This window comes from Bemisia tabaci, chromosome 1 (assembly GCF_918797505.1).
Source record: "Bemisia tabaci chromosome 1, PGI_BMITA_v3".
Classification (NCBI taxonomy): domain Eukaryota; kingdom Metazoa; phylum Arthropoda; class Insecta; order Hemiptera; family Aleyrodidae; genus Bemisia; species Bemisia tabaci.
This window is the reverse complement of record NC_092793.1, coordinates 70787309-70807900: the sequence shown is the minus strand read 5'-3', so window position 1 is coordinate 70807900 and position 20592 is coordinate 70787309. Positions and strand designations below refer to the sequence as shown.

At 40.8% G+C, this 20592-nt stretch overlaps 1 protein-coding gene across 4 annotated transcripts in view; it reads left to right on the top strand.

Moving 5' to 3' along the window:
- The first annotated feature begins 332 nt into the window (after positions 1 to 332).
- Positions 333 to 20592, top strand: part of LOC109033208 (very long chain fatty acid elongase 7) — a 66825-nt gene continuing 46565 nt past the window's right edge. For 2 of the 4 annotated variants that reach the window (XM_019045726.2, XM_019045725.2), the window contains exon 1: positions 333 to 1241. In XM_019045726.2, coding sequence (XP_018901271.2) covers positions 1204 to 1241 — 38 coding nt within the window. In that variant the 5' untranslated portion in view covers positions 333 to 1203. The remainder of the gene's footprint in view (positions 1242 to 20592) is intronic. The other 2 variants (XM_019045724.2, XM_019045723.2) reach the window with 1 other exon arrangement.

The window sequence follows — 20592 nt, the reverse complement described above, 5'->3', positions numbered from 1 at the left end:
ATTATGGTAAAATTTAAAAACCGTATAAAATATAGCTTCCAACTTCCTCTTTTCTTTATATGAAACTTATCCTCGATTTTTCAAACTAATGAAGTGCTGCCTCTGATACCTAGAACGGAAGAAAATCCTTCTCGACAAAAGAAGAAAAACAAATTACAGAGTTAGCGGCTACCACGTGTTGGCATTTCCATGCCTACAACAGCACGAAAACATTGATACCTGTCTGTTGGTCTCATAATATTAATATGACAACATTCGACAAAACAAATTTTCCGATCCCTGTCAGTATTTGTTCGTTATTCGCTGCGAATCGATTCACTTTGCGAACGAATAATACGGCAAAGTTGAAATGCTGGTCGTGGAAGCCGGTGAAGAGCGCGACGAGGAGAATCTGGTACTGGGTCAGAACTTGAACTGACAGTGGCGTTCGGGTGGTTGCAGCCACGGCCGGCGCTGTGCTGACCCAGGTGTCCCCTCCACGCTGCAGCCAGAGCGGCGGATGGCTCACCTCTGAGCGCGCCCCACCGCCCCACCGCTCCGCTCCAACGCCGCCGCTGCCCCTTCTAAATGTGTATACACAGCCGAGAAATCTCAACTCCGACTTACCTGCCTTACTCATATCATAGCCTGGACGCAAATGAATATTTGGTTACAGCCACTCAAACGAGGCGTATCAATCGAACAATATCGCTCCTCCACACCTGGGACCCAGAGATTTACAACCGACTTTGCTTCCAGCCGAGATAGTCTCCGCTCCTTCGGCCGTCCGAACTCTTCCAGCTCCGCAGTTCCAATCGCGAAGTGCAGTGAAAATTCTTCCAACATGAAAAGACGCCAAAACACCACGCATAGTGCCAAGAAGAAAGCTTTCAGCCTCTCGCCTGCTTTCAGCTGAGAATCCTGCCGTCAGCTCATTCGATCCTTCAAACAATATGATAATATAGTCGTGTAAAGATCCGTGCTTAAAGATTGGCTCACCTTTTTTCGGCCGGGTGAGAGAGGATTTCAAACCCGTCTTTTGTCTCTCACCAAAGTTTACGCTGGTGAAGTGGACTTGTTTGGTGATCGGTAGATTCAGTGCAGTGATCGGGTTTCGGATTCTCGGGCGTGATAACGATTCCGGCGTCTCTTGTGCGTTTTTCGTTGTTGAATATTAAATTCCAGTGTTTAATCCTCTTACTGTGTTATACCAAACCATTCAAAATGAATCACACGGAGTCGTGTTGGAATCCCAACTCCACGTGAGTACATTTTAAAGTTGATTTTTTTTAGTTTTTATGGGGTTGGTATGAATTACACGAACAGGCAAACGACAAAGACTAGACGCACGATGACGAGACAAAATATGATTATTCCTAAAATACTTTTCATTAGACTAGACAAAATATTGAGTTCAAAAGTTTTTCAGTGTCCATATTGAAAAATACCATTGACTGACTGAAAATTTATCACGGATTGGGGTTAAGTTTCTCTGTAGAAAATTGAAACATACACAGCATGAAGTGAAGAAGCATTTTTCCGATTTTTTCCTTTCGTCTTTTTTACACACATTTTTTTTATTTATTCTGAAATTTGTCCCCCTATATTCATGAAAAAAGATAGCACAAATTATTTGATTTACTGCGTAATTTTTTGATTAAATTATATTGTAGTCAAATGCAGGTGTTTTTTTTTTATTTTTATTTTTTTTATTGCAAGTATTACTACTTCGAACGGACATTTTTTTAAATCAACAAATGCAGTCTTATTTAAGATGGTCTGTTTTGGCAGAGGAAATAAATTCTGAGACCATCGAACTTAACGAGGCGGAAGGATTTTTCATGAAATTCATTTAGCAATGCAAACAGGCAGAGACTTATCTTAAAAAACTTAAAAATATGACCTTTTCATTTTACAATAGACAGGAGCACGTCTAAACGTTTTAAACCGGGATCTATGACTGTGAATGCTACAAGGGTGGATTCTAGTGAGTAAAGAAATGGAAATGAAGACTTGACACTTGATGAGGATATATTTATGGTAGACATTTTTGTAATGGAGAGTGTAATGGAATAAATACATTATTGATGAACATACTAATAGAAAGGTTACACGATTAGATGGGTTGAACAGTAATTAACGTGAGGAGAGGTAGGTTAAATTTCTTGAACGGAATATAAATTTGATGCGGTTTCATCCTCAAGTCTCCGCAATACATCCTCTTTCGTTACGATAAAAAAATGAAAGGAAACAGGAATAAAATGGAGTCTGTAATGTAACATCATCGAGAGAGGAAAGAGTGAGCGTTGAAGGAAAAGTTACACGAATTATCTAACTGTTGCAATAGGCGTGATAGTTTCGTTAAAACACTTTTCGTTTCACCGAGATGAGTAATTTATTACCGCTAAACAGGTTTTTTATAAACCGCTGACTCGGGGCATAACGCTAGTTAAAATCGTTCGTCGTAGCACTCCTGACAATTAATCGCCGCGAGGTGTTTTATTTATTTTCCTCGCAGACACCAAACTGGGTCATCTTTATCCTACGCGGATCGACTGAAGTTCAATATTTTGCGAAACCGGTATCCTTAATTTTGCGGCACAGCCCTGCATCCATCATTAGTCGTCTGCTTGCTTGCCAGACTTGATGAAAAAAGGATAATTCCATTTTAGACAAACCGTCGTTTCCTAGACGAACGAATCTAACTCCATTCGACGGTTCTAAAATTGACTCAAACAATTTAATGTTTTACAAGAACGTACCTGCGCAATTTTTGTGGAAAATGTGTCTGTTTTTTGCACGAGATCGGAAGAAAAATCAAAGAAATTATCAATTGGAAATTCCCAAAATTCTCTCGGTTGAAGTGCCATTTACGCGGGGAAATTTGACAACATTGAAATGGAGTTACGTTCTTTCTTAAGAAAAACGACGTAGTTGAAGGTGCTTAAACTACATTAATGTCGAAAGTCGAGAAAATGCATCTTGATCGTTACTTTCCGAACCTTCCTTAATTGATTTTTAGTTTCTTCGTTTTGTTTGAAGAAAAACAAAAAAATAACGCTGTTACTCAAGAGTTTCCACGAATATTTTCCACTGGAAGAGGAGCCTTACGTAAAAAGTCCTGAAAATAATTTTCATTACATGTATAGAAAGAATGTTAGAGGTTGTCTGATTCCTCGTTCCATATGATCCCCGAGAAATATAGTAGCTAGTGGTGAATTCTTTACAGTGCTGATCACGTGGTTGGGAAACGTAACCTAGTGCACGATAAGCACTAACGGAAAGCTTGTGCTGGTTATTACATATCCTGGGGTTCATTTATAGTCAGAAATCTAGTAATCACCAACATTTTTTTCCGTGCGTCGATCTATAGAGTTGACAGCAAATTTTGAGGCCTGCACACAGTTCACGCTATGATTGGATGTCAAATTGGGAGTTTAAGGGGTTAAAAATGCGGTGAATAGTTTTTTGGCTCCATTATTTTACTGTTTTACCCTTTTTATTTTCCGTTTTCATTACCAAAACCGGTCCGCAGAAAAACAGAATTTTGTCCCTCAGGTAAAAATCTGAAGTAGGACTCAATAATTCCGCTCCTTAGGGATTTTACTCTAGACTTCGATTTAATTTGAAGGTTTTCATGGGATGCCTCGTAAATTTAATGAACAAGGGCATTTTCGTAACCATATTAGGAAGGGGAAAAAACCACATACTGTGTCAAAAAAAATAAATAAAAAAAAAGCCAGAAAAACATATCCTCTAAAGGTATATTACCTTTTATTGCCGTGCTAAGGAAGAACGCCGTATGAGCCTTCAGGCGTTGCCAAATATCCTTTGATAAAACACGAATTTCCCGGTTAATATATGCATGTTTTCCTTCCAATTTTTTATATGATTTTGTTCTCAATTTCACCTAAAGTTCCTGAAAATTTGAAAGAGAAATATTCACAACTCGCCTCAAAAATAAACATGTTATCGAAGGAAATTTTGCAACTCTCGAATATTCATACGGCGTTCTTCCTTAGCACGGCAGAATAGGCTTGAAGATCAGTGGTCTCTTGAAGTGCAAGATTCGCAAAAGAGCGATCATGATTGACCCGTCATGACTGTAAGGCATCGAGACGGTTCCAACGACGGCCGCGGGCGGTCTTCAACGTCCTTGACCCACCAATCCTATTACATAATCAAATACCTCAATTTCTTCGAGCGCCGCGGCGGACGCATGCTTTTATTTTCGAGCGGCTCATGGAATACCGGCAGCGAAAGGATTAGTAAAGCTCCGATGAGATAATTGCCTTAATGTTTGAGCCGAGTGAATAACTTGTAGGTTAAACAAGCATCAAAGCACGGACACTGCTAACTGGATCAATAGCGAGACATGTTGATCAGCGGGTATAGGATCATTAGCAATTACGGATAAGTGGTAGTGCGTGCACAATGTTGCGGAGATCTCAGCAGAGCTGCCAATCGCAGAAAATAATTTTCAATGGACCACTAGGCAAGACACGAATTAAAAGGTTCTGATTTAAGGCCTGGATACACGTCCAAATTTCCATCAATTTTCGATCCAATGGTGTCATCATTTTGATCGGAGATTGACGGAAATTTAAGCGTGTATCCTTTATGTGTTCTCATCAAAATGTCACGTGCAACACGACTTGCGCATAAAAAATCACCGATATTCATTTTGAACTATGGTAATAATATTTTTACTTAGCATTGGTTGTGAAAAATTTGAATTTCCCGCTCCCAAGGATAAGAATAGTCTCCTTGAAAAAATTGAGCACTACGACGATTTGGCAGGTCCCTTAATGAACGGTGTCCCTTTCCTACCCTGTGTCATTCAAAGCGAGAGCAACGTGCAACAGCTGAGCCGCGGCATCAATCCAGAGGTTGGCGTATTCTCACAATGCAATAACTCGTCGCCTACCTGACATAAGGGGGTAACTACACTCTGCAATGAGCCCTGTTCTCCGTACAATTCAATGATTTTGCGGGCTCATCTTAATGTGTAGTTACGCCCTTATGTCAGGCAAGCGACGAACTGTCACGGTAACGTTTAGTGTGCGACTTAACTCAATAAGATGATTATTTTTTCTACGAGCGAGAAGTTTGAATAGATACATTGGTACGCGTTACTGTCTTCATTAGGAGATAATTTCAGTAATTTTTGTTGTACAAATCGAGATCTACGCGAAATTGTGATGAGGGAACATCTATTGGAATGCTTAGATTCGTAGTTCGTACTTTGTCTGGTGGTGCATTCGTTCCAGAGATCCACTAGCTGATCTTGGTAACGTTTGCAGTCATTATCATCTCTTTTACATTTTAAAATGTGATCCAGAAAGCGTCTTTTGGAAGCTACTCCGCGTAGGTTCGATAAAACATACCTTTTGGTAATTTTTATAACACAAAACCACTCAATTAGAATCAGCCACAAAGAATTTTCGAATGATGACAATTTTTGACACTTTTCTACCCTTGCGTTCAAGTCTCCAACGGTGTTTCTGGCGATTTTTTATTTTTCGCTTCTAATTTTCTTTTTTACCAAACATATCAAGCATTTTAAAAGAATCTCATCATAATGGCTGATGAGATAAAGGAGAGAGGGAATACGATGTTATCTTAGAGTCCCTTTATACCCAGAGTTAAGACAACTCACTTTTGGTTGGGCTGAAAGTGGCCTAAAAAAAAATCCAATTCTGATTGGTTCTCGCTCATGGAGGCCGAAACGAGTGCACCAAGATGGCGGTACCTCGAATGTGAACAAGAATAATGAAAATATTACCTAATTGTGGTTTATCAAGAGTAAATTGTTATTTCCATCGGTCCAAAATGAAAATAGATTAAGAAACTATTCACAAACCAATCTCATTTTCTTTTTAATTGATCAATTAGTTGATGTTGTTGTTTTTGTGTGACAGACATCGCAGGATTCCTGATCCTTATCCCTCAATATCGTTCGTTTGGGTGCACTCGTTTCGGCCTCCATGGCCAGACAAGGCCGGCTGCCAGTCAGCTGATAATCGAGTTGTCTTAACTCTGGGTATAAAGAGACTCTATGTTATCTTACCGAAAACGTTGTCCTCAACAATGATGTTGTAAACCTACTTGTTTCATTCCAAAACAAAAATCATGAAAGAATTATCATTTATTTTTTAATTTTTTTAATTTATTTTTTTTTTTTAAACAAAAATGCTACTCTTTTACGTACATGTTTCTATATTCGTATGAATCTGATTCAGATTTCCCTTTATGAAGTAGTTTATTTCTTTAAACTTCATGTATTTCGTGACAAAATACTGAGGAATGATAGTAAACGTTATTTCGTCGCTCACCTGTCATAGAGGCGTAACTTCACTTCACGATGGACCTTGTAGTCCATACAGCTCAATGCATTCCTTGGCTCATCTCGATCTGTAGTTACGCTTTTTTGACAGCCAAGCGACGATTTAATCAATAGACACCCGTTCAGCCCTTTCAGTTAATCATTAGCTTAGGTATCGGTCGCGCTTAAAAACGTTGTTCATACGTTGCTGGCTTTGAAGAAATTATACGAAAATGCAAATTTCGCTAAAATTGAGGATATCGAGCAAAAGTTGGCACGGGTATCAAAGCACGACGGCAGATTTGTAGCTGGGCCTGGTGAGGCAGTTGGGTCAGAGGCAGAAGAGTGAGGCAACTGGCACGTTTCTCCCTATCTCTCTCTCTCACTGTAGTGTTCACTGGCCAGTAATTACGAATCGTTGGCTAATTCATCAAACAGACACAGCTGACAACACACATCACGCTCATGCACCGAGCATATTTTTTTCGCTCCTTCTCCGCTTTAATTACAGCATGGGCACGCCGTGCTAAAATCTCACTTTCGGTATCACTTTTCGGTAGGTCAGATTCCTTAAAAAAACATGAGCCTCATTTCACCGGGCAATAAAATCGTGGACGTAGTGTGTCAGGAGTTAAATCTAGGCTGAAAAGCTGTGCAACAAAATTTAGATACCACTCACGGCTCTATTCGCCGAGTTTCTTTAAATTCCTTGTTCATTAAGTCGGCTAAACGTCGTATTCTTGCTTTATCCCATTTATTTATTTCTTCTTAATGGAATTTTTGCAAAAATGGGGAATTTTCACGCAAAAATTTTATTGTTTCATCTAAGAGTACTTAGTAAGCTGAGTTGGCAGTATTTTTCAAAAAAAATTTCTGATATGGGAAATCGGAGAAAAATAGATTTTAAAGTGAGAAATTGTGCCGCCTTGTGACGTCATTTGGCGGCATTATACATTTAAACACATGTATTTTGGCAAATTCGGTTATTCAGTCATATTTTCTCGGCCATTTGTTCAATTTAGAAACCAAGGATATCCTCTTGTTCGGTTTTCTACGCAGTTTCTTTTTAAACATGGAATTTACAAAAATTTCAGACACCCGCAAATTCTCCATTCTGAGGTTTTTCACCATGTTGAAAGGTGGGTGCTAAAACTGGACAGCGTGCAACAGAAACGTACTAAGTTGTATTTTGGAAAGAGGATGGAATGGAAGTAGTTATATATCCAACTAGGCAGTCATTATTTTGCTCCTGTCACAAATTCAACTCTGGGGAAAAATATTTTGAGCTTGAAAATCGTCGTTAAAGTTTGTCCTTATCTTTGAGTACTATGGAGAAATTAAACTTCAACACTCTTTTTCTTGGTTCTAACTTGATGCCAGTAGTGGGGCGTGAATGATAGTTCATTGATATTTCCCCATTTGAAGCATTATAAAGAATTGATATCGATCCTTTTCCATGGGTTTAAATGGCAGATCAATCAATACATCGCAAAGCACACCACGCCACTGCTTGATGTGACTTGGTGCGTCTCTGCGAAACTCGAACCAAGTGTTCGGAACGTCCGATAAGTTCCACATGATAAATCAGCTGTAGATTCATTAGACTTTCATGTTAATGTTACATTTTACGTATCATTGATTGATTTAGAGCGATTATGAGTGACGTGATGCCCTATTTGTGTAATTGGAAGTTTCACTAAATTTGGTTGTCTGCACAAGGAAAATTCTTCCCCCTCTCCCGCCGGGATTTGCTGATATGCTCTTTCAAAAAAGCATGAACTTTCGTTGGCAGCTTTAAGACGTTGATTTGAACTGAGGTCTTTGTGTAAAGAAAATATGCATTATGGCTGAAGTTTAATAGTAACCCTAAAGTTTAAGATTGAAGAAACCTATGACTTCAGCTCAACAAATGTCCCCTTGAAAGCAATTCGCGTTAAGTTAGGAAATCTACCTCCAAGATAAAAATGAGCAAATGAAGTCGTTGCAGGTTTTCCATCATTGAACTAACTTTAATCATAAAAGCTAACATCTTCCTCGATAGTAGATTTCTGAACTTCCCCTTGTGCAAATTACTTCCGAAGTAGAATTTTAAATAGGAAACATGTAACTGAGTGTTTCGTTTAATACCATGGCCAGTCCTCATTAACTGCCGGCTGGATCATCGAAATATTGTGTCCGTAGACTTTATACACGACAAGTATAAAGTAAAATTTAGCTGCGCGATTGGTCGGCATCGTCACCTTTTTATACAGTACTTTGTGTCGGTTGAGATCGACTTCAAGCTATATCGGCAACTCAAGAGCTGCCCTCAGTCGGACGTTGATCCCAATCATGTAGGCACGATAAAGAAGAGGACGCAAAAAGTCGATCAATCACATCTTTCCCTTTCACCTCATTCTTGCCTTGTCCAATCGACTAACACGAAATTCTAGCAATCGACTTCAGTCAACTAGTTAATGCAGGAATTAACACCACAAGTCGTCGTTTCTGGGACGAAGGAACGTAACTACATTCACTACTACTATTACTACTACTACTAATAAGTCGCTCTTATAGTGCTTCTGTATATGCTCTGCGACACCCAACCGCCACTGATATCGATCCTGCCAGAGCTCCATGTAACTTCATTCAACGGTTGTAAAATTAACTCGAACAATCGGACCCAATTCTGCTAAACAGAAGTATGTGCATTATGACAAGAGCCCTGTTATGCATATATTCTTATGGGTCTCAGGGCTCATGTCTTAATGCACATGGTTCCGATTGGCCGAAATACGTCCAGGCATTTACCTGTGCAATTTTTGGCCAAAATTTTTCTCATTTTTGAGTTAGATCAGAAGAAAAATCAGTAAAATTTCTAGTATGAAGTGCTCAAGATTTTTCTTGTAAAAACGAAAAATTTGAGGGGAAATTTGGCAACATTGAAATGTATTTACGTTCTTTCGTGAGGAAACGATGAATGGGACTAAATTTCCAGCTAGGATCTACTATTTGTGGCTCAATTCTGAAAGCCCCTATCTGCATAAAAAAAAACTGATGGCATGCAAGTTGCTCTTAGAATGAGCCAAAAATAGTAATTCCTCATTACAAACTGCAGTTCAAGTAAGAGCCGAGCATTCGGGAAAACGATAAGAATCGGCCGGATAAATCTTTGAGGCGGATTATAAGAGAAGCAAAATACGGCACTCGCATGTAAGACAATGATCGAGAGTGCATTTGACTTAAATTAACGTGCTCGATGTGTAATGACAGTGCAAGAGGTAAAATACGTGGTCGGGATACGAGGTTGTCAGATCGTTTCCAGTGCAATGGCTCTTGCCCAGCCAGAACCGTGTTCGGCGATGCTCTCTGGTGCCCTGGCGGGGTGACAGGATTCATACTCTGAATCTTCCGAGCGTCGCGGCGTCGGCGTCGTCCACTCGGTCGGCACAGCACCATTCCACACCGGTTGCGGGAAGGCACTTTCTTTGATGGACTAATCGGGTCCCCCGCCCCACTACCCCCTCCCCCCGCCCCGCTCCTGGTTTACGACTTAATTTTCGATTGCTCAAACGCGAGCTGTTGCAATTTCATGCCTGAACTTAGATACTGCGGAACCGGCGCCGCGTGCTCTTGAATGTCATGCAATACGCTCCGGTGAATGTTTCCCAAACGACCTTCGGGCATGGAGAAAAACAGATACCATCACATTTGGGCTTTTCGATTTCGAGCTTTTAAAAATCCAATATTTTTCGTTTTCCAGGCAAATGAACGTAAATCCATTTTGAAGTTGAATATTTTACATGGATGTGAATGTAATTTTTTTAAAAATTTCGCTGATTTTAACGTTTGAATAAAAAAAAAACCAGTGCCTCACCCGGATCCAGAAACTTTGAACGGGGGGGGGGGGGTGGTAAGGGGTCCCCCAAAAATTTTCGAAATTTTAAGCATCTAATATGCAGTTTGAGTAAATTCCGATAAGAATAATTTTCAAATTTAAGTGCCTTTCCTTCTTTTTCCTTTGTTCCTTCCTTCTTTTTCAACTGCTTCCTCCTATCTTCTTTCTCCCCTTTTTCTTCATCCTATTCTTGAGACAAACGGGGGGGGGGGGCATACGTTCCCACTAGATCCGCCTATAATCGGTGCAACTTTCAGGCAAAAATGCCGGACACTTTGGGCCCCGGGATTAATCAAAGGGATAGAGAGAGGATTTACACTGTACAACTGTATCTGAATGGTTGTGAGGATCTGTTACTTATCAGCGAAGTGAAGTTTGATTGGTGGTCGAATCTAACAATGAGGAGAGCGCGTCCAATGGAGATGTTGGACATGAGCGTGGAAATCGCAATTCAACATGTGCGAATGGGTATTCGTTCCGCTGCTCATACCCATACAACGCACTCGCTCCCACCTGGACGGTGGTCAATTGATTTGGTGGTCTCTTTCTTCTTACTCTGGCGTTTGAGTCTCCAATGAATGAGCCCGATTTTGCCCACGCACCTCCTCTTTTATCGGAGCCCGTTCATAGAGCTTTCTCAGAATAAGGTATTTCAATAATTTCCCACCATAAATCGGATGATTCCACTCTCCGTCAATAGAAAATTTTGTATCCCACCGAGAGTAAAAGTCATGATGGTGAAAATACATCAGTGGTTTCATTGGTTCTGATGGTTTTACTCTTTTGAAATGTTCGTCTGTAGAGCGAACTTTTTGGAAATTTGTGCTTAGCTGTTGAAGGTAGGCATCCTTAAAGTGAGCTGAAGATGGAATTTTCATAGTTTAATACTTTATTTTAAAACCCTCCGTAAAAACCCTTATTATTTCATGTTTAGAGGTTAGAAAGATCCTTTCTTCTTGACCGCCTAGTAAACAAACCGCTTCATGTGGGAGACGCTGTCTTAGAAGCAGTCGCCAATCTGTAGTCCTTACATAATCGATGATTTCAAAATTCATCGGTGCATTGCACGTAAAACATCACGAGGCTATTAAGGAAAAATTAAATTCAAGCTTTGCTAAATTTTCTTTTTCAAACAATGAGACTGCAGATGATGAATTCACCTCATAAATCTACTTTCTGATTATGGAACTTTTAATTAGCATGGACTTTTAACATTTCATCAATTGTAGCACCTGTTTTTTTATACTTGTGTGATGGAGGGTAAATATTTTCCACCATTCCTCATCATTATGGGATTACTTAAAAACGAGCGCACGGATGAATAATCATGGAGTTTGGAGTATTATTTTATGCAGCGAGAAGGCAAAGTCACCCCAGTGTTAGTTCATAAAACGATCAAGTTAATAAGCATGATATGTAGTGTGTCGGTAAATATGTGCAATTTTTCACGCTAATAAACCAATGATTATTTTTCATTTGCTCACTAGTGTTGATCTACAGATTGTGAGAAGCCACCGTTGCCACATAAAGCTGAAAAATCAGCACTTTTTGCAGATTAATCTTATGAAATATTCACTTTTTATCGTATAACCTGGCAACCTTGCGAGAAGCAAACGTCAGACTCGACACTTCGGTAAAACTATTCGAATCATTTACGGATGTACAAAGAGGGAACCATCAATACGTCACGCAAATACACGTCAGCACGTGTATTGGTGGTGGTGGTGGTGTTTTACGAGAAGACTTGAATTTTTCTCGCAGAGCATTTTACTCACAATTTAAAAACATCCTAGCTCAAAATTTTTTCTCAACAATTTTTTTTGTCTTGCTATTATGTCAAAGCAAAGAATTTTACAATACAATTGGAGAGTGCGCTGAAAAACCGAGCTCCTTGTAGCTAAGTCTTCAGTACTTTCTTGTCGCACGTCCGAGTAAAGGTACCGAGGCTTCCTGATTATTTTAAATCAAAGCTACCGTTTGGCCACAGGGCCCCAAGTACTGTTTAAGAGTAACCAAGATCACGGAATTCAAAGAAGACTACGTGCAGAGGGTGATAATTCTCAAAGGACAGAATCAATTCGCTCCCACCCGGTGTTGCCTCCGTTCTGTTTATATCAGGAGCCTCCACGAGATCCAGTGTCTCAAGAATTAAAAATTCCCATGCCTTTTGTTAGTTTGGGGAGATTTTCTCTCTGTTAAATCATCCTTAACAATTTAGCCAACCAATACAATTTTTGGTTAAATCAACATTCAGTTTGATTTTTCGGTTGCAGTTTGTGGGTAGCCACCGTAAGTCAACTAAAAAATCCAGGTTCGATTCTATCCATTCGCACCCAGTTGGTCTTTCAACCAAGAGGTTATGTCAATCCAACAACAGGATTTTTTCAATTAATAACCGAAAGAAAAACCAACCGAATGTTTGCGTTACTTTGTGCTACTCTTACCACACCAATACCACTTTTCCTTACTGTGTACTTTTGGATACTTTTCCTTATCGTGTACTCTCTGTATAAACGCACTCTGTTTCGTTGCAACGAAGTTTGAGCTAGGATAGTTCTTGAGAGGCGTCTCACTCAAAGTTCAAGGGAACCGAGGCGCACGCTCGCTGAGAGAACTTGACGATTGACGCCTCTCGAATGCTGAATCAAAATCGAAGGAGCAAATATAGGTTACGTGATGCGATACTAGAACGCAACTAGCCATACGTAAGGTGGACGTCATGAGGTATGTGGCACACGTCCTTCTGAGCCTCATTTCGAGCGCCTCGAGACGTCTTCGCTGTCGCACAGTTGCCGACCACTTTAATCGTTTACCTTCGAGCTACGGGCGTCAAGGTCATACCTTTGGGTCTGAAACTCCCTCCGAATTAAGTCACCAAAACGGCCGAAAATCAGTTTGAAATCAGAAAATTTTACGGTGTGGTAATTATCATTATGGGCGTGCGCAGTGCATTTTTTATGGTTGTGACAGATGACAAAAAATCTTAGGTTTTGTAAACTATTGGGGGATGGGGGGGTATGTGGATTCTCGTCTCCACCTTCTTCCTTTGTGGATGAAATCTGATCTCTTTTGGTCTCCCCAAACCCAACCCCAGCCCCCCAAACCCAAGACCCAAACGATTGATCCAAATATCTCGCGACATTTCTTCAGAGACTTCAACGCAGATACAGAAAAATAGACTAATTGAAAGAGCAGTTATTTTTGTCTCGAACGACTGACACTATCTCTGCGATATTTTCTCGTAGACCTAAACGCAATTATAGATTAGTAGACTAATCGAAGGACTAGTCAAAGGATTCGAAGGATTAACTCTGTAATTTTTGTCCCAATCCGCTGACATGTTCTAACATTTCGCAATAAATCTCCGGAGGCTTGAACGCGCCTTTTTTCCTTTGTTTGTTTGTCTATTGATTTGTCTATTAAAAAATTGTCTATTGATTTGTCTATTAAATTTTAATAATCAACCTGCTGGCTTCCCAGCTACTGAATAGTATATATCATGATCAAAACTAAAAAATTTTCCTTGCCTTTTTCACCCTGTTCTCAGTAGCGGTGAACGTCAGAGTTGGATAGCAATTTTCACGAGAGTCAACTAGGTAGGCGCACTATGTTTATCCGGCTCGTTGAATTAGAGGCGCGGATTAGTGGCAGTGGCGTGGCGTGAATTGCGATGTATCGATTGTAATGCCATTTAAACCTATGATAAAGAATCGATTATTAAGGTGTTCGCTGCAAACACTCTGTTTATCGATCCTTTTCCATAGGTTTAAATGGCACAACAATCGATAAATCGCAATTCACGCCACGCCACTGATTAGTGGCGTGTCGTGATTTGCGATGAATCGATCGATCTGCTGTTTAAACCTATGGGAAAAGCTCGATCATCAGGTTGTTTGCAACGGGCTCCTTAATAATCGATTCTTTACCAGTGGTTCAAATGGGAAAATATCGATAGTCCGATACACGTTTCGCCACTGGCGCGGATGCAGGATGCCGCTCCCAACGTGCGAGAAGCATGTCAGCAATAAGTCACCGGTGATTAGTTGCTTCTGCACAGCCTTCCACAATTAGACGCCACCCTCACTTTATTACATGCATTTTAATCGGCCGGCATCATCATTAAACCAGAAAATCCTAATAGGCTTTACGCAACCTCTCGGAGCTCACCTCAACTTAATTTCCCGATAAATTTCGTCGCAGCCGCGGATCCAGGCTCGGAGTTTTCCCGGGAAACCGACGCCTTTACGTAATTTCACAGCCAATTTTCTTTGACTTACCTCGGGGGGATTTCAACACGGGCAGGATGATCCGTGGTTTGTCGGGTCGTCGGATGGAAATTCCCTGGCGAAAAATTCACGTTTCATCGTTTGATTTGGCCGCTAGTTAAGTATGAGTGATTTTAATGACATGCGGAAGTTTCCTTTCTCAGAGGCCTGATTTTTCCGACTGTTCACCGTCACTGTATCCAAGTTTGAGATTTCCCTCTGCCTTCGATCAAATTCTCGCGTATATCATTCGATGAAATTTAATTCCCAATTCACAAGAGCGATTGAGCATACAAAAACCACTCATTTACGGCTAAGGAAGAATACCGCCTAACTAACAATTTTGGCAAAAATGAGTTAGCGACTTTGCTGCATTGCACAGTATAAATGACGCAAGCTGATGTTTTTAGTTTTTTCCAATTCTGTAGAGGAGCGCTTTAATGTATAATTTCGATTTGCAGATGTTCGGTATCACGGCCGTCGATATGAATAAATAGTAAATCTTCAGATTGATTTTAACGAATTTTTTGTTTTTTGATGATCTGAGACTTTGCTCCGTAATGGAAAATGATGGGTTTTTTTCTCACTAGTAATTAATTTATCTTCAGCTACTATATCTTGATGATTGAGTAAATTAAATACAAGCAACTTGATAAAAAATTGCAAAAATGTATTCATTTTTGCCCTAACAGAATTATTCGGCGAGCACTAATTATTTTTGATGAATAGTCCTGTTTTTACTCTTACACAGTTGAATATAGTTCAGTTTGGCAGGAATTCCTAAAAGAAGAATCGATAGCTGTAGTTTTTTGTTTTCTCCACCCCTCTCCTCATTTCTTCTCTGAGCCATTGGTAATATGAGTGAGGGAGAATATCTTCTGAGCTTAGCCAATGGCACCTCTAGCTGTAAACGCCATAAAAATAAACTGAAGAAAAAACAAATACTCCAAGTCTTATTTCGTAAGGAATTGAGACTAATGACCCACTTAAATGGCAAAAATGTTGCCTGTTCGTCACGCGAGCAAGCGTCAAATGACGTTTTCCGCATGGGTGAAGCTGCGCGCATGAAGCAAATACGGGAAAAGCGGAAAAGTGAATTCAATCTCAAGCATCTGAGAAATTAAAAAACGATGACGACTAGACATCGTTTCATTCGCCCGTATATTTGTGCAAGAAGTCTATTAATTGACCCCTAATCTAAACACACGAACTTTGCTATTACTTTATATTTACTACGCGCCAGAATTGAACATTGTATATCATTGGTCTCTTTAGCAGTGGCGTGGCGTGAATGATCGATTATTGATTTTTCCCATTTGAAGCCATGATAAAGAATCGAATACTAAGGTGTTCGCTGCAAACATCCTGTAAATCGATCTTTTTCCGTAGGTTTAAATGACAGATCAATCAATTTATCGCAAAGCACGCCACGCCACTGCTCTTTAGCTCGTTAAGTTGCACGGTTTGCACGGAACTGACTGTTGTTCCCGAGAGTTTCAACATTTTTTATTCCCTTTACACTGACTCATTGATAGACGAGAGTAATTCTTTGTTACTTTTCCTCAAAAAATGGCTGTTATTTGGACGTGTTTGTGAACACTTGTTGGTTAAATGAACTAAACTTGAAAAAAGGATGAATAGACATTTGAAGCACAACCTCATGAATGTAAGATTAATCAAGTATAGAGTGCAAGAGAGACTGATGATTGAAGGCACAATATGCTATTACAGGTGAAAACTAATAACGGCACAACGCACTTTAAGAATGAGTGCACAGAAATACTGCCCCTTTTTCTGTCTGGGATCCTAGAAAATTTTGTTTTTATAAGACAGAAATACTCCTGATCACTACACGATGGACCATACGATGTTTTTACAAAACTCTCTTAGAGATGGTCCCATCTTGCTTTGTCAGCACTGTTGTATCTTTGAGTCATGCAATCAAAAAACAAAAAAACAAAGGTGAGTTAGTCACGAAAGTTGCTCTACAAAGTGCGGAAATTCACCCTTTAAATCCTCCCATAATCATCCCTTCGTTTTCCTTAAATTATTTGCAGAATTCAGCTAAAATTTTGCTTCGAGTGACATGTTTGATTTAAGCCACATTTGGTCCGAATCTACAATTTCCATCGTTTGTGGGGTCGAAAAAAGTCCTACTTTTACCGAGGCTCCATCCAGCCCTTAAAGTTAGGAAAAGAGCAACCATCAGGTCTTAAATCCCTGCCGACTGAGATCAAAAACTCGGTCGGAAGTTCCGAACAAGATCCGAGGCGGAGAAAAACGGCAGCGTCATCATGCCGAACTGCAGCAGGCAAGATCAACGAACTCGAAATGACTCATTGAAAGTGTGAGATGATTCGGCTGGCATTCTGGTCCTTTTTCTGGCATAAATATATAGTTCAGTTACGTAAGCGCGGCGCAGCGCGGAACGGCTATTAGTATGAGAAGGACGTTCGATAAACTTTGCCGGCACCGAGCCCGCCGCACAGTGTTCTGGTCATCATATAAATTGCGCATGCGCATGCCCTCCATCTTTCATTTTGAATTCCGATTTGAAGATGATCGACACGCAGCTAAACAGTTCACAAAAGAAAGTCTAACTACGAGGTTCCCTGGCCGCTTCGCACCTCTGATATATTAGAAAAATAAAGTTATAAATAAAAAATTCTTGGCCAAACCTCATTGTGAGTTACATTACTCGAAAAATTCCCCCCATTTTTGAATTTTCATACCATGATTTGATTTACATCTGTAAAATGCAATGTAAAGTGCATGCCCGTAGCTGAAAAGGGGTCGATTTATTCAAAGGCCGTCTTGATCACAACTTTTACTTTTGAATATAATCTTGAAATATTTCTTACGTAATAATAAAAAGGAAATATCTCCCCATAGATATGGGTCCAAGTATACACGTGTTTTCAGGATGGTTTTGGTTTTGGCATTTTTGGTTTTCAGGATGGACATACTTCTTTTTAATTATATCCAAGAAAAAAACACCAAACGTGGCCTTCCGTAACAAGGTGGTAAAATAGTGCCGTTTACACACTATTTAACGGGAAAATCAGGGCCAAAAAGTTCATAAATTTAAATCGGAGTAAAACACTGTGAGCATTATTTTGCGTATAGTAATGAATTTGGACTGATTATACCCCAAAATTTTCGTCACTCTCTGAAATTGTTGAGCTTTTTGGCTTTGTTTTCCCCGTAACATATTTTGAACCCAGCACTACTTTATCACCTTCTTTGAATTACATCTCGCCCAGTTCTGAATTCGGGAGTTAATTCGGACGTATTAATGGTAAGAGGTACTATATTACACACAAACTCCATATTATAAAAAGAAACAGGAGAAGGCGGGGACAGAAAAAGCACACAATAATTATTACAAATCACAGCTGTGGATTTTTTTTCTCGTCCTCGCCTTTTCCTGTCTCTTTTTATTCTGTGTTCTCGGGCTGTCATCTACATTTATATACACAAACCCCATATTAATAGCTTCGTTCAGCATAGAAACGTTCATTTCAGACCTCCTCAATGTTGATTTTTTATTCAGTTTCCATTCGAAGCAATTATATTTTCCGCTCCAGAAATAATCTCCAAGAGACCCATTTTACACCATTGTGCGATGAGGCGTTGAGGATGCAACACGTGCATGACTCGCGCGGGATCTTCCGTGGCTCACCGTTCACCGACACCGACACCGGGCGCCGTCGATGATCGCGATTGACCGGGTCGCCCAGTCCATTGCCTTTACTCGCTCCCCACGTGACCAATGGATTTTCGCTCCACAAGTATTTGGCATCACTGCCAGCCAAGTCATAGAATCATAACAAGGCCTTTTATCTTTTCATGTCAATGACAATCGAAACTAGTCGTCCTCTCCTACTCTCACAACCGATATTCAGCGTCCTCATCGAGATGGATGGCATGTTTCTATATACGCAAAAACCGTTTTTGCATCGACATAAGGAAAATAGCGTTTTTCGATTGCACTGATAGAATCACGTGACTGTGTCTCTTTCTTGAAAACACGCCAGAGGAGTTGAACATAAACACAAGAATCATTGTGTGAATAGCCTAAACACTGTATATTTTACGAATGAAATTTTGAACTATTATAAAGTAGCCAAAACTTTTACACAATGTTTGATGCACAAAATTGATTTTGCTTCTATACGTATTATGCCAAAAAATATTGTAATAAATCACTTTAAGTACGCCTATTTCCAATATTGTCATTTGTACATAGCGAGACTTCAATTGAACTTAATTAATTTCATTTGCCGAAAGGCCTTCACTGGTTCTCACGAACAACACAGCCATCTGCAGTTCGGCTCCTTTATTCGTACATCGAGTGGCTTTGTAATTTTATAATGTATGACCGGTCAAAATGCGAAATTAGACGTGTTTCGGATCAGGAAAAAGGCATGACTCTTTCATGTGACTTCCCATAAGCTTTTTTGGGGATTTTTCCGTGCAGGTATACCGGAGAACATAGCTTTTCGCAGATTATCATAATTTCACAAGTAATCGCTTTGTCATACTATGAGCATTTCTCTGCTCACATTGTCTGGCACATACTCCAACCGGTTCGCCTTCAATATTCTTGTTGGCAATGTGAGCGGCCTAGGAGCAGTAATAGTTGTATGCATCGGTGGTATGACCATGTTCACTTTGTTTATCATAGCACCAGCTGTTCCAGGTGATCGTATGAATGATGATTTTCTAGATGCAGACACTCGCGACTAATCGTGTGTGATGGATGCTTTTAGGACCTGCGCGACCCTTCTAAAGAGGGTAAGGGGGGTACAGGGACTCCCTCTAGAAAATTTTCAAAGTTTTAAAGTATCCAAATGCCGTTTATGAGTCAACTTCGTCGTGAATACCTAAGCACCAAATCTAAGCATCCTTACTTCTCTTTTCCTCCGTTCCTCCGTTCCTCCGTTCCTCCGTTCTTTCTTCGTCCCCTTTCCTTCCTCCTTTTTTCGGACGAGCGAAGGGCTCGAGCGCACGCCCCCTACGCCCCCCTGGAGCCGCCTTGATTACATACATACATTAAAGTCGCTTTCACAGCGCGCCGGCGCTCTGCGACATCTAGTCGCCACTCTTGTCTGTCGACCCAGAGGTCATCTGGTAAATGACATCTTGTAATTTCATCTTGAATGCCACCTATCCACGATTTTGCTGGACGTCCCCTTCGTCTTCTCCCAGGAGGAACCCAATCCGATATCTTCTTAGGCTTCCTTGATTGCCAATCCATGAGCTTAAACCAGGAGAGCACGATCCTTTGACCTTTGACCAGCGCATTCGACCCATTCACCTGTTGGGCGGAAGTCACGCGACGCCGCGACGAGTGTCAACGCCGGATCCGGATCCAGGGAGTCGGGGGTCGGAGAAGGAGGGCGGGGCGCGGCGAAGCTGAGTCAAGTGCCGCTTTACATTGAACTTGGCAGCTGTCAGTGGAGCACACATGAACCGACTGAGATAGGTTATGATCTGTTTATGTAAACACTCAGCCCGGCGCGAAGCGGCTGGCAGGAGCGCGGGAACGCCGCCGCGGAGTGGCGTCTGGCGTGGCGTTATGTCACCGAGCTGCCGCGCAGTCTGGCCGGCGTCTCGTCTGGAGCGCTCGCTTGAATCATACTCGAATTAGTCCATTGTGAGTCCGGATAATGCGCCCGTGAACGATGACGAATAGCTCGTGTCCTCCAGGAAGCATGCACTCCCAGCCCATTGATACAGATTAATGCGGCGCGTGCTTTTCTTCCAGCTCCTCTTCTTCGCCAATTCTGTCCGGACGTTGCCCTGTTTGTTCTCACTAACATACCGCTTTTATAGCGCTTCCGTGCGCTCTGCGACACCCAACCGCCACAGGTAGCGATTCTGACAGAGCTCCTCTGCAGCCTGATTGTTGAAATTTTGTGTTTTTCGGGTGGACATGGATGACATAGATTAAAAGGCGGAGCATGATTGGTCAACTATGTCTTATCGCTGCTTTGTCGTGCCCATGTCGGGTTGAACAAGCTAACGGCACCTTTTAAGTTTCTGACAGTATGTCGTCCATTCCACCTAGCGGACCGATCACGCTCCGCCTTTTAACCTATGTCGTCTATGTCGTCCCGACAAACAACAAATTTCACCAATCA